The following is a 15646-nucleotide window of genomic DNA, read 5'->3' as shown; positions in this document are numbered from 1 at the left end:
GAGTTCAAATCCAAACCATGCGGGTAAATTTGACATATGGGTTTTGGTTATTTTTCAGGGGGGGGCATCAATTTTTTTCGTCTGACAAAGGGGGGTCATCTTTTTTTCACAAAAAATGCAGGGGGGGTCTATATTTTTTTGAACACCGGCGACAAGATTTTGCCGCCCCCCCAGGCCGTAAAAACTGAACGCTCCCTAAATTCTAATAGTATGAAAATGTATCGGCTAATAGGGGCCTATAGGGTCAAAGGAAACTAATCTGAACTGTATATCAAGATTTGCGATTTAATTGGTTTTGCTTTTATCTAATTCCAATTACTTTAGAAAGTGTTTCTGTCTTCAAGCTCTGTAATCTGGCTGTACGAAGAATTGACCGGTCTGCCGCCGGAAGAATTTTAAGAGGAGGGATGAGAGGAATATCCACTTTCTGAAGTGCGGGCTTTACAGACTATCGGTATGATACAGTACATAAGCTTACTAATCAGGAATTATATTCAACGGTACCTTTCACTATTTGGTAAAATGCGTCTGGCCCTTTAAAGCTCAAGTTTCTTTCATTAAGCAAAATTAAATATTAAGCTACACAATTATGCATAAATCTACTTCTGGCAGCGAAAGACAGAGTTGTACAATGGAATAGCACCGTCCGGTCCACGTCCGCCCGCCTTGGTTAGATCGCCACAGCGCTTTTACAGTATAGACGCTATCAATCACGGCGGTGTGCCTGTGGCCATTGTGCAGTCTCCCTAACCAACGCCATTTTAAGGGAGTTTCCTGCCTGAATACAGCGGATAGTCAGGGATGGTAATCCTGTTGTTCATTCCGAGTTCTCAATAGGCCTGCCGTGGGCCTGTCTGGCGAAAACAACAAAACGATACGAAAAGAAAAAAATTGCGTTGGCTCCATGTTACTGGGCTATCACTAATACTATTAGTATGTCCTAAAACACGAAAAAGAAGGGAAGAGCGCGTTGTAAGGATTACTGTGATTATAAGATAAGCATACAATTCCGTTGTGAGAAACAAAAAAAATACGAAGTTCCCTAGCCGGGAATCGAACCCGGGCCTTGTGGGTGAAAGCCACATATCCTAGCCACTAGACCACTAGGGAGTCCTGACAATGAGGGAAGAACATTACCAATATATTCTTACAAAAATAATTAAGAGGGACCGTAGTATTTTTGTCATTTATAGAAATATGTCTTTATTTCTTACCAAGACCAGTTTCTGACAAAGGAGCAAGAAAATAGGGGTGAGTATTCATACTCTGGTATCGTACATTCGCTGTTCTGGACAGTCCTTAAAAAATCTTCAAAACGAGGCTATAGTTATAGCGCCACCAATAGTACAATAGTTTTCCTATTGTTTTTACACCAGCGCGGCGTCGTCGGAGTAGGTATTGTGTTGAGAGATCGAGCTGCGGAATAGAATGTGGACTCATGCCTTGAAGTTCATGCAAAAGGGTCATAAGGCATAATTACTCAAAACAAAAGTTTAAATTGTTTATGTTATGAATATGATATCAATAAAGGTGGAAATTATATATTGGCGATAAGCAAATTTTATATTTCCGTCACCATAATACACTTCTAAAATATAACTGCTCTGGATTTGATGTTCAGAATTAGCGCCAAATTCGCGCAGTTGTTATATTGCACACAATGTGTACAGCATCACGCGTTCAAAGTGTGACTTTCTCCCTCTAAACAGTGTATTATTCACAGTAAACAGACGTACATGTGAAGGCAACACCGTGAACACACATTGTCATACACTTTATGTGCAATTCTAACTAGGAGAATCATTTGGTATAGATTCTGAACATCATTTAGAAATCCACCGCAGTTTGGTATTTATAGAAGTATATGATGTTGACCGAAATATTATATTTTTATTAGCTAGTTTCAAAAAAAAATCTATGGCATGCATTATGATCCTTAGGTCCAAAGGGTATAGCATTGGCGTTCATGATACTCCAGCAATTCTCATGATCTAGTACATACGATGAGTGCCTGTAGGTTAAAGAGAGGACCACACAGTACACTGACTGAATAACAGTAAAATAAGTAAACAAAATATAGAAAAAGAAAAAAGAAAAACGATCAAAAAAGGAAAAAGTAGACAATAAACAAAAACAAACAGGTAAATAAGATAAACAAAAACAAGTAAACAAAGACAAGTAAACAAGCAAACAAACAAATGACTGATGGATCAATCGTGAGATTCCATAAAAGAGACTTAATTCACCTTGCAATGGAATGGTCCTCTGGACCATGCCATATAAGCAAGGTTAATCTAGTTTGTTTCATGGAAGTCTCACAATTGATCTGTCAGTCGTTTATTGGCTTGCTTGTTCAATTTGTTTTTTTTAACTTGTTTACTTTTGGAGAAGTTGACATGTTTTATATTGCCAGATTCACTATTAATATGACTATGAAAATTACAGAAAGTACTTGAGTAAATTTTGAATATCTTGTGAAAATAAACAGATAAAATACCCTGCCTGACAGTAATTCTAAATTACAATATCCTGATAGATTTTCATCAAATGTTTAGTGTCATGGGAGACTTTCCAGTGGGTAGACTACCTCTTGGTGCCATAAGTTTGAATTAAAAGTACTGAGGTGTTTTGGGGCGATATCCACCTAGACTGTGGCATGCTAGACATATTGAGTTCAACATCAAAATAAAGGCAGTGAGTGTCCTGAGTGTCCTATGAACAGTACTGTTAGTTGTTTATTACTCAGTATCATTTCTCTCTATGAGAGCATGGAGGTATTTGCTGCCACTAACTCTATAGTCACTCTTGGTAACTAATCTATTTCTTCTCTGTTAAACCCCATTTTCTGGCATTCTTCATCCTGTACTCTTTGACTGACTGAAATGATGAATGATGTTGCCAGGACAACACTTCATGTTGAGTCAGCTCTTCATCAGATAAATCAAGATTATAGTCTTCAATCACCTAGTGGGAAGATATAAGAAGAAATTAGACTATGGAAAATGCCAATTTACTTGAGACTGTAAATGAGGTTTTATGCTGTGATTCCAATTAATTTGATATCATGATGCCTAAAGTACTTTTAGATACTTCTTTCTTGTTTTGCCAACACTAAATACTTGTTCCCATATGAACAAATTGCTAACAACACCTCTAAAAACATATCTATATCTTCACAGACTGTACATGTGACATTCATTCAATTTTGAAAAATATCATTTTTTGAGAATGCTCCGAATAATCAGAAAAAGAGAACCATTTACAATACAAGTCAATCTGTCAATCACATATTTGGATTATTGCATATAGATATATGGTAATAAAGGTGTGTCAGCCATATTAGAACTGATAGCACAACACAGATTTGGTGGTGCACATTATAAACAAGGTCCTCATCAATTGAACATCAATGATTGGATTCCATAGGTAGTGTTACATGTGACAATATTCCTTGAATGCACAAGGAAGGAGAGTTGGTGGGGGGACTGTGGCTGAAGGTGTATAAGCTTTAAAAAAACAAAGATTCTATATGACTCAACTTTTTAGTACAGTTACTTCTGCAGCTGCAGTATAATGACAAACTTCAAAACTGTCTTATTTTTCAAACAACCTCAAATGAAAGGACCCATCCTCCATTCATTTATGTTTCTAAATACTTACTGGTTGTTTCACATGATTTGGACCATCAACAAAGACCTCAATGCGATTGTTCTCAGGATCACAGAAGTAAATGGACCAACAGTTTCCATGAGTTACAAAGGCCAAGGAATGGATTGGTTCATGGAGCAAGATGTCTCTGAATTCCCTCAGGTCTTCCAGAGATCTGTTCATTTAGCCAGAAGTGAACTTAAATTAATTTGTAGTATTCAAAGGTTTTTACGTTTGGCATATACAGTGCATGTATGATGTTTCAAAATCAATCTGTGCTTGGTATTTAATAATGATAGCTTTCATAATTACATAATACATATCATTATATATCATCTTATTTAATATACAACTTTGAAAAATAGCCATACTATTGCATCACATTTTGTAGAAGGCTAGAGTATTTATCCTGGCAGATGTTTCTTTTTCCATATAGTTTGCATTATTTGAAAAAATATTTTGAAAAATGCAAAATTACTGAAGATTTAAATGTTATGGACATAAATGTAGAAATTTACATAACACGGATACTCTCGTGTTCAGTATATTTAATCACTATTATGTGTGCCACTCACTCCATTCTGAATGCAAATTGGTGGGTCACTGGGAATTCCAAGTCAAGAGCTGAGGCAGACCGTCCGTCGACAAACTCAAACAGTCGATAGTCCCTGCCCATCATCCTAACAACTCTATTGTTGCCAAGGTAACCTTGTTTCACAGGGAAAAGTCCCATCACTCTGGAGTAGAAACTCACCATACCATCAATGTTATGAGCCTGAGTTCAAAGGTGAAAGGAAGGTCATGACCTTGCCATTGGTAACTTAACTTGAAGGTCATGGAGAGGTCAGTGAGTCAATCACCAACTTGAAGAGTTGTTAAACTCGTTATTATTAAACACTTATGATTTGCTGGCTGGTGATTCATTAAATTTTAATTCAATGGATGATAACATGTTAGCCATGTATCTGTATGACAATATAAACTGACAACTTAGGGGAGTTTTTTTTCATTCATCAAAAGCTTACATAAAGTATCATGTGAATAAATATACATGTGACCTTTTAACCAGAAATGATGGTTGTTGGGTAAAAATATATTTGTGTGTGTGTGTTGTGATGATTTTACTATTTGTAGCCTACCTTAACACTGATGTGGCTGAAGCTGATATTTCTGTTCCATGGATCATTGCTATGAGAGGCAGACCAGAACTTGCCTGGCCTGTCCATTCTTTCCAACTCTGGATGACTCTGTTTTAGTGAAAGAAGCCAGTTTTCCTTTGACTGAAAGCCAGGCAGTGAGGAACAGATCAGGGAAGTGTTTTCTTTGACGTCCTTGGAGTCAAGATCAAGAGGCATTTGGACAAAATCTTGGACATGATGACCTTGATAAAGAGCAAATGAAATGTGTCAGCATCTATTTAAAGTCCAGAGTTAACGAACAAAAACTCTGTTTATTCTTCAAGAGTCTAACGACCCAATTAAAGGTGTCCATCTTCCTCTGTTTGATCAATCTTTCAACATTTACAAGTGAAATAATGATTGTTGGGATTACAGTGCCAAAATTCAAGAACCCCACATAAAGCACAATAGGAACATTACTGGTTGCAATGCTTGACAATTATCCTTAATTTCATAGCTTATTGATTTCAACTCTATCAGCATCTATCAGATCATTTGTTACATCCAATTCCTATGAAAATAATATCAATTCTTTGTCTGTAGGTACACATAGCAATGAAATGTATCACTGTATATTTAATCCTCCTTTCATGCTCATTCATTCAATTTGATAGATTCTAAAAACTGCATCTAGTGACATATCTCAAAGGAGAAAAACAAAGGACAATGTCATTTATATTGAATGACACTCATTAACTTTTGTAGCACTGCTCATTTGTGTAAGCTATAAAAAGTTTTGATTCTATTGTGGTGGTGAAACATGGAAATCTATTATTAAATGAATACCTGAGTCACAAAAGAAACTCTGAAATGAACGTCCATTCCAACAATGAGATGTATGTCAGTGATTTGTATTTCATATTCATTATTGATCGTTTCTTAATATCCATTAGGTTGAAGCTAGGTGATTAAATTTGAATGTAAAATCACATCAATATACGCTATTGCTTTACCCTGTTTGCTGAGTGATCAATGTTTCCGGCATTTTAGAAGTCAGAATGTATAATTTCGAAATAAAATGAGTAAATTTTGTGTTAAGAGTGGTGTTCAGTCTAATTAATTTTTGTATTAAGAATGGTTTAATTTCATTAAATTAACAATTACAAAAATTAGGACTGATTTTACGGCAACAATTTTTGGATGAGATTACCTGATTCAACGTACACTTTAATTGTGTCATTATTGTTATCCTTGATGTACAATGCCCACATGTCACACTCATTGACACCTCGCATACTTTTCACAGCTGACTCAACCTTTAACATTCCTGCCATCCTTTGAAGAGTTGTCAAACTGTCCACTCTGAATGCATAGTAGTTCAACTCATTAAACTCCACCGTGTCTGGTCTGTTGTGGCTAAGAGCCAGCTGATGATGTTCCCTTGGGTCACGTGATAGAAATGTCAGGGGGGTTTGACTCATGTATTTTCTGAAGGCATAGAACACCTTTCTTAGGAGTGTCTGTACCACTGGGTGCACCAAATACTGAGTATATTTCGGTGGTGGTGGAAAATGCACTCCGCCATAGTCAGCTACCTATCAAGTGTTGAATGAAGTGTTGAATTAAATAAATAATAATATCAATAATAATTATATACATATATATATATATATATATATATATATATATATATATATATATATATATATATATAAACAAATTACTTCAAGTACAAAGTAATGAAATCTATTTCTTAAGTTTCATGCATCTTGCAATCCTCAGCACTTCTATCTGAGGATTGCAAGATGCATGAAACTTAAGTAATACCGTAGATTTCATTACTTTGTACTTGAAGTAATTTGTTTATTTATTTATAATGCTCTGCTTAGCATCGAGCACTGAAATTTCCCATGAGGACATCTGTATACTTATATATATATATATATATATATATATAATATATATATATATATATATATATATATATATACTTAAGAACAATGCTAAAATAACTATTGATAGGGACTTTATTGATATCCGGTGAATTCATTTTACATTATTCTTATTGGTGTATTGATTTATATGGTAGAATGAAGTGCGAATCTCAAAGTCTTTTACACCACAGATATAAGATGCAGGGAGACCATAGATTGCTAAAATATCATCGTGTATTTTTTCAAGGTAAGCAAGGTTAAAGTTCAATCTTTCGTATCAAGGTGCAAACTCAGCTGTTAACTCAAGATCATAAGGCCTGTGAGATTGAAGACTTACTGCAACTGCCAATGCTAATTGACGACAAATTTAGTTAAGTACGATTTAATAATATTTCCCTTAAACTACAAATTATAAGGCATCAAAAACTTTTCTTCAAGTTTTCAACTCACATTCATCATAAAAACCTTCTTTAACATATCGAAGTGTTGTTTCGTTGTCTTCGGCGATGTTGCATAACCAACATGACTGTAATACACCGGCAGCATTATGTTATCGTTTCCATAGGCGTTGTTAGCACTAGTAGTATCATCAACGATGTCGTACCTGAGGGGAGGTCTCGGTCTTGTTAGGTAATACAGTGCCACGGCAGCGAAGATGATCAAAACTTCTCGGTGCATTGTGCGAAGAGAAGGGCGCCGTTTCGAACTTGAACTAAACAAGTTTAACTGCCTTACTCACTGTTTTTGTCGTAAGCGTTTGATTTGATCACAGGAAGGAAACTTTATACCCAATTAAAATCCGTCTGGTGAGAACTGACCTTTCGCCTTTATCCTCCCGGGCGAGGTCAATTATCGAGGCGAAAAACGTCATCAACACTGTACGCATGCGCTAAGCTGGCATATTTTCAATGACCGGCGACTCCGTTCACAGAGTGTGTATATTTCAGAGTCTCCCCGATATTTCGCTTCAATATGGTAAGTAGAACCTTTACTATAACATGTTGTCGTGGTCATGAATATATTTTTGAGGGTATGATGATTTACAAGTCTCATTGGAGACAACCATGGATCATGACATCAGAAAGATGCTCAACGTTCGGGACGACCTCCTCGATATCCAATGTTACCGCTGACTGTGTTCAGTTTACGCTGTGTCAATGTCGGCCAACATCCGTCGTACACATCTATGCGTCCAATCCTGGATGCGTCAACGTGTCAGGTAATTATACAGCACGGATATACAAGAAATACAGATTTTCAATAGTGTAAGATAAATACAGAAGCCATATCAGGATTTGAATAAATGTTCAGTTTAAGCACGACTGACAATGTTGTCAAGAGGATACAGGCCACACACAGTGTGTCCTATTTATGTCGTTGTTCGAATATTGCTTGTCAGACAGTGTATAAAATGGGAGAATAATGCCCGGTATACTATTAGTGTCCTACACACAAGACGAATCACCATCAGACAGCAATCTGATTATGGCTTGGGGGGCTGGGGGTGGTAAAGCGGTGGTTTGTGGTGATGAATTACATAATAATGTGAGAGCACCGTATACCACAAACAAAAATAGACTTAGAACATACAGACAATTTAAAACTTGTTTTTCTTTTGAAGATTGCTTGAGGATGGATGTCAAGAATGTAAATAGCAGGAACGTGATAACCAAATTTTGAATTTCAGATTATAATCTGCAAATAGAGTTGGAAAAGATCAGTCCCAAAAATTGTATTTGATCAGAGATTTTGTAATTTTTGTAATTTTTGTAGGAAGAAGAAGATGAATTTCATTATATCATTTGATAGATAAATATTGGAAATATAGATGAGCTCTCTTCTCAGCTATGAAGTTACCTTTTCAGAATTTCAAACATTTGAGTGACAGCAAAAAGTTTCTGTACACAACGAGTTTTGACGACAAAATTCCTCCTTAAATATGAATTTCTAACACAACAAATCACACCTCGTAATATATGATTTTTGTGATTGCTCCACCCCTACTGTCTATGCTCTACCACACTTCCAAAAGTGTGTTGTTATGCAATAAAGGTAAACTTTGGCAAAGATATCATGTATGATATGACACACTTCTATGGGTGAGCTGATTTCCACTCACAGTATAATTACTTTGTAAGAGATGTATAGGATAAAGCCGAGTACGAGGGCTCTTCTGGTATATAAAGTCCAACCCAACGATGAAATGTCGAGGCCGCAGGCCGAGACATTTTATCGTAGGGTTGGACTTTATATACCAGAAGAGCCCGAGTACGAGGGTTTTATCCGACTTAAAAACTATCGCCCCTAACTGATATATTTTCGTTTTCAATGTGTTTACGTCAACCGCCCCCTTTGTCAATGTAACATGTTTAGAATATGAATTGAAACTTTTATTTGTGAAATAGCCTTCCAATGTAATGGAACATCCTATAAATGCCCTAGGGCACATTATATAAATGCCCTAGGGCACAGCAGATTTTGTGTTGCAGCTGGTTTCCGCTGTGTTACAAAATTTGAATATTAAAACGTACCAGATGTCTACAGAATATGACCTGTTCACTTTTGATTGGACAGTACTTTACTACGGCGCTGTCATTCGTTTCTGGAATTTGGTGACCAAGGCTTTACGAGTAAATAAAACACCCTGAATTGAGCACTCTGATTGGTCAATCAACAGTAGATAGTTTTTAAGTACACATACAGCATATTGTACATACATGTAGGAGTGAGCATATCATTTTCAGACCCACCAGCACACTGGCTTGTAGCCAAACAGTATCACCCGCACACCCACTGTTTTCACTCTTTTCAAAGTCCACAAATGAGTTTATAAACCAGCTGAATTATTCATCTGTTCATTGGACAAGTGAAAAGAAGAAAAAACTACTTGCTCAGCCATAAACGCTACTACTCTAACCTGTGAGCTTTGGCTATAGGATTTGATCTTCCATGAAGTTAGACTGTTCCAAGCTTTTTCAGGATAATTAAACCAATTGAATCAGATGACCCTCTGTCAATGTCTTTTGTCTGATATTTTCATTTCTTGTCCACAAACTGAAACATGTACCTTTTCACAACAGGGAGGAAAAGATAAAGATGACAATGTCCGAGTGGTGGTCAGATGTCGACCAATGAACGAAAAGGAAATTGCCCAAGGCTGCAACACAACAGTGAAAGTGGACAGGGTGTCTGGTCAGGTGAGGGTTGTGAATCCACACCATGGACATGGAGAGCCTCCAAAGACATTTACATTTGATACAGTTTTCCCGTCAGATAGCAAACAGGTTGATGTGTACAATGAAACAGCCAGACCCATCGTTGAAGCCGTCTTAGAGGGTTACAATGGTAAGTTAGTTGATGAGTTTCTACTGTTTGTCATCTCAGATTTCTCATCTGTTGTGAGTACAAATGTATATGTTTTACTGAAATTTGGTACATTTGTCAGCAGCTCTTTTGAATTGTTAGCTTTATTTTAACCTTCATAGAACCTCAGTGTTACTTTTCAAAATGCCAGTTAGGGTTAAATAGGGTGCTTAATTTTTTTTTATTTTTGAAGCATGCAACAGTGCCTCTAGTCCATAGTAGAATAGTACTAGCCATTTGCAAATTTTACCACATAAAGTGCACAGAAGTAGAATGCGTACTTGCTATTTTTTACATCATGAGTAATCGGTGATGCACAAGTTGTATAGGCAGTGCATAATCCACGTGTATATAATGTTTTTCCTATCACTTTCATCTGTTGCTATACATCAATAGAGTTAAAACCAGTAAAATACAATATTACCTTGTGTATTTTTAATAGAGACGGACCCCACCGTATGAAGATGCCTAAATTACATATAAACATGATTTTGACAGAGTCAGATTTGTTTCACCAAGATGTACATGAAGATGGTGATTTTTCCTGACTTAACCTGATATTGATGTGTATACCACAACAACATGTGTGCTACAGTGATCTTTTAAAATGTATGTACTTTTCTTGTTATGCCGATTGCAAATGAAAGGGATTTACCTCCTTTCTTTCAGGAACAATATTTGCATATGGACAGACAGGTACCGGCAAGACGTTTACCATGGAAGGTGTGAGATCACAACCGGAACTTAGAGGAATCATTCCCAATTCATTTGCTCATATATTTGGACATATAGCAAAAGCTGCTGAGGATGTTCGGTAAGACAAGTCACGATACGAATACCATCCTTTTAACACTGAATTATAAATATGTGTCATTGTGCATCACATTTCAAGGATGTGATGTCAACCAACTTAGACGTTTGATTGAGCCATTATTTGTCATTATTTCCATGAAATGATCCAGTCATCTACAGCAAACTAATATAAAGATTATTCGTTTTTTGTGACTTTTCAAGAGTTTCTGTATTTCCATGTAAATCGCTGCCATTGTGGTTTTCTTTGCAAAATTGGGACAGGAGTGATTGAATGGAAAACTAACAGCTACAGCCGGAGAGAATAAAGATAATGACACTGATTATGAATGAGCTGATTGTGTTCGCTACTGATGTAAAATATAATGCTACAGAAAACTACTCATACTGCAGGGTGTAATTTATCTGCTTTCCTGTACAATTTTCATTTGTTCAAATACACACAGTAACCAAGGCTGTATGTACAGTGTACATTTCCCATATACAGGCCCATGCAAGGACATTTCAGTGAGGCCTTCCTGTCGTCTCAACATGGTGTCAATTGTACTGTAATGGACATTCATCATGTCAATTTTAATACAGATTACTCATTACTTGTGGCACAATTAAGCATGCAATCAGTCTGTCTGAATTAATTAACTCCTTTATATGAAGTTGGGTAGCAATAAAGAGGTAATTTTATCACCATGCAGAAAAATGTTCATGCTCCTAAAGATGTACACTGTTGGAATATTACATATACAGTAGTCTTTGAATTTTAATAATTGATGTCACTAAAAATATATTTTATAGAAAATAATCTCCTTGTATTGATCCGACACATGCATAACTGAAATCCAAACAAATTCTATTATGGTCTGGGCTATTTGGAATATGTTTTGTCGAATCACCTTTGATGATCACATTATGAGGAAAATTAATGTCAAATTGAAGATAAACTTAATTTTCCAAATGCCACCCACAATTGCAAAGTAATTTATTCTATCATTCAAAAATCCTTGCAGCAAGTATCTTTTATTGTGCTGTGACTTCACAGCACCTTCACATGTCTGGACATCATGTTAAAAATATCCTATATTTAGTATCAGTTCAAGTAACTTTGCTAAACCATAACAGATAAAAATATTGCACGATCAGCAGACTTCACAAGCCTGGATATCATGTTAAATGTTGTTGTTGAGAAGAAAACATTTCGTTTCATCATGTACTGGTACTTTGTTTATTTGATACTCATGTCAATCCTTTTATTTTGTTCTGGCATCGTTTAGTGGTATTATGTAAGTGACAAGCCCATTGTTAATCTTGCATGGTTTTCAACATAAACATATCAATATCAAAACCAAAACAACATTTCATATTTCTTCTGCATCATGTTTTGTCAAGGACTGCATATGTCATACATTTTTGGTGTTTATTGATTCATGACTCTACCTGTCATCCCCCATTACCCCTAATGGTATGACCTTATCTGACCTTGGTGGAAATCCAGATGAATTGTACACCAGACAATGTGGATGAGGACATGATAGTTTAGCCATTAGAAACTCCCTAGGAAATTTCAATGCATCCCTTTGTATGATGGAAACCGTAAAAGTTCATACCAGCATTTTTTTACCATGTAATGTGAGGACATTAGGAAGAACCATCAATTTTGAAGTTCATACCATGAAGTCAGGACTTGTACTCTGCTTGTATCATCCATGAACCAGCAAGCTCCTGGACTGGTATTGCATTCTGGCAATCGATGCCATGCATGGGAGACACTCATGTAGGCAAGAGATACATTTTGTAAAATTTAAAACAAAAATGCACATCCTTAAAAAGACATCTGAATTCCCAGTTGTAGTGACAGCATGTTTTGAGGGATGGGGCACTTGTCAGGTTTGCCTGACCCTATTGTGACACACTGAGTGAGCATTTCAAAAACACATCAGTGAAAATAGAAACTATAGATGTAAGATAATAATTGAAATGTACATGTACACACTAACAAAAGAGATGCTCAGATACATTTGCATGGCATTTCTAAGGCTTTCCTATCAATGGTATTGTGCTTTTCATGGAAGACCACTATTTAGCTGTATCTTGTGTACCAAATAACTACAACATAATATGTTCTCTAAAACAAAAATATATAAAGAACCATTTTCACTTCACATCACAAACCTAATACCTGTTGTCACAGGGATTACATTTGTAAAATTATTATCATAAAAAATTGGTTGTAAATGTAATAATACAGCTATCATCCCTTCAATTTCTGCAAAATTCATGATTGCAAATTTATGGTAGGTTGTTTGTACCATAGATTTACAGGGCTAGATAGGGTCATACACGTAAATTACTTTCAGGGAAGTTTATTCCATTTCACATGAACTTCATAGAGCTTTGCTTGCCATCTGCATCACACATCTACTGCCATATTGAGATCACTGGTGTTGGTAATATTTTGGCATGAATAATAATAGTGTTTTCTGTGTAAATAGATAAGACCTGGTTCAGATTGGTGGCTAATGCACAAAGTATGGAATTATTACGGATAAAGGAAAACATTCTGCCGGGAAATTAGCTACATTGTATCTATTAATCATCAGACTGCCCACAGATCATATTCATTATGCAATAGAAACGTTCTCTCGTCAATCATTTATTGTTCATCAGATATGTACTTCCAGCTGATACAGATTTGTAAGGTTGTAAGTTTTTGCAAGTTGCTTTTTTTCATTTTCTTCCATTTTCTTCGCTTACAACCTTTAAGACATGATGAACATTGGGTCTTACCAGGGTATTAACCATATCATTGTCAGGCTGTCTTTAAAGTTTTGGACAAAAGTTATGTGTTGGATAGAAACTTCATTCCTCAAGTTTTGCTTTAAACTGCCACAACCTTTCCCGTTTTGATATGCATGGAAGATCCAGGGCCCTTTATTCTACGAATATTGATTATTGTAAATAAAAGCCATAAGGGCTACTTACATTTCTTATATTCACCCTAAAGGCCAATCATGAGTACATTTGGAGAATTTTACTTGGTAATGCATTCTTAATTTATGAGGAAAGATACAGGTATTTTTGTACAAATGTCATTAATAAGCTGATAGGAATTAAAATAATTTATTCTATGTGTGGACTTGTTGTCTTCAACATTCTGTGCATTTCAGGCATCAGACATCAACATAGTGTCAATGAGAGAAGATATTTTACAATTGAAACCTCCTAGATACCCTAGATAATATGAAGAATTAGACTGATCTCCTCGTTACTGTCTACTATTTTGCATGATACAGAGAATGTAAAACCCTAAGCAGACTGAAAATCTCTGTAAAAGATAGATGTCTTGATTAACATAGCAACTCCTGTATTGTAATGGCACTTACAATTGTCATAATCTCCGTAATTTATGTACTCATCTTGCTTTCCCTGAGCTTTCAGTAGTTCACCTTTGACCTTTGGTGTTGTACATCTTTTTTCCTTCCTCAGGTTTTTAGTAAGAGTGTCATATCTTGAAATTTACAATGAAGAAGTCAGAGATTTATTAGGAAAGGATCAATTTCAGAGGCTTGAGGTAAGAAAATATTTGGAATTTGTAGAAATTGTCACATCCTTGTCATCATATGCTAGTGGAATAAGTGATAAACTTTGATGTTGGTGCACGTGATGAAGTTCACTTTATCCATGTTGTGTTGTTAAGTTGTTAAGTAACATGACAGAGAGTCACACTGATCTACACGTACATCCACATGTACATCACAACACTTTTAAGCCACTCTACCATATGCACAATTTACAATTATAAATTGGACAATGCTAAGTTTTATGAGAATAACCTTACTATATATATCTCCTTACGCAAGTACAAATATTATAATATTATAGAATGTATTAAGTTCTCTAGAAGTCTTTACACTAAATTATTAATTTCATAATTAGTACTTTAATATTTCTGTATATTATTATAATTGCTGTCATTTGTATGTCTTTCCATTGTTTTCCTAAATTGAGATTTAAGGTTGTCCTCTCCATCAGGACACAGAAAATGAGAAAAAATGAAACAGAATTTAGTCAATAAGTACAGGATAATATGTAATCTGATCAAACGCAAAAGAGTATTTTGTGCCCAGATGATTAGATTTCATGATAAATGTACGTGAGCCAGGTACTATTGTGGAAAGTATAGAGTGATTTACCAGTATAGAGACTCTCTTCAGAGCACACAGGCTGATCATATCAAAATATAGAGATATGATTTACTAAAAAAGATACACGCATTTTTGGAATATCACACATAAGAGCAGTCACATTTATCACCAGGCTGTAAAAATTAAACAGACCCGTGGCAATTTATTTCAGTAACTTTGATATATGAGCTGTCAATTTGACACATAACTGGCAGAGTTATTTGCATATCAAATTGATAGAAATTGGTCTGGAATGCCTTTCAGGGATAGCCTAAGTGACTGCCACTGGTTTGGTGACATTTCATTATCTGTTGTTGTGAGTCAGCCATGCTCAATAATGCTCTGTTCAGAAACCTGATTAGCTCCTCTAGTCTGTGATTATAGAAACACTGGATTGGTGAGTGGTGAGTCATCGCCATGGTGGCTGGGAGGAAAGTATGGTGTCTGATGATCCTTTGACACAGATACATGCAATTTATCCTGTAAATTGTTACTTTGATTAGAAATAATTGGCAGGTCGAATATTGAATATTAAAGCTTCATACATACCAGGTGGTTAATCTGTCACTGAAAAAAAATTCTACATCATTTTGTT

At 35.8% G+C, this 15646-nt stretch overlaps 2 protein-coding genes and 1 non-coding gene across 6 annotated transcripts in view; 1 reads left to right on the top strand and 2 right to left on the bottom strand.

Annotated features, from left to right (window-relative positions):
• Positions 1–1038: 1038 nt before the first annotated feature.
• On the bottom strand, positions 1039–1110 carry Trnae-uuc (transfer RNA glutamic acid (anticodon UUC)). Its single transcript has one exon. It is a non-coding gene; the product is annotated as a tRNA-Glu (tRNA).
• Positions 1111–1182: 72 nt separating this feature from the next.
• On the bottom strand, positions 1183–7524 carry LOC139131943 (uncharacterized). Its single transcript, XM_070698272.1, has 6 exons — positions 7151–7524; positions 5977–6361; positions 4788–5029; positions 4224–4423; positions 3661–3823; positions 1183–2964 (listed from the first exon to the last, which is right to left on the bottom strand). The coding sequence occupies exons 1-6, from the start codon at positions 7376–7378 to the stop codon at positions 2818–2820; spliced, it is 1365 nt and encodes a 454-aa protein (XP_070554373.1). The 5' UTR covers positions 7379–7524; the 3' UTR covers positions 1183–2817.
• A 28-nt stretch (positions 7525–7552) lies between these two features.
• The window catches only part of LOC139131942 (kinesin-like protein KIF3A), a 32018-nt gene continuing 23924 nt past the window's right edge, over positions 7553–15646 (top strand). For all 4 annotated transcript variants that reach the window (XR_011552217.1, XM_070698269.1, XM_070698268.1 and 1 more), the window contains exons 1-4: positions 7553–7675; positions 9781–10045; positions 10733–10877; positions 14354–14438. Coding sequence is in view for 3 of the 4 variants with exons in the window: in XM_070698269.1 (XP_070554370.1) it covers positions 7673–7675; positions 9781–10045; positions 10733–10877; positions 14354–14438 (498 nt within the window). In the remaining variant the exon portion in view is untranslated. The remainder of the gene's footprint in view (positions 7676–9780; positions 10046–10732; positions 10878–14353; positions 14439–15646) is intronic.

This window comes from Ptychodera flava, chromosome 4, assembly GCF_041260155.1.
Source record: "Ptychodera flava strain L36383 chromosome 4, AS_Pfla_20210202, whole genome shotgun sequence".
Lineage (NCBI taxonomy): Eukaryota > Metazoa > Hemichordata > Enteropneusta > Ptychoderidae > Ptychodera > Ptychodera flava.
This window is presented reverse-complemented; position numbering and strand designations above follow the sequence as displayed.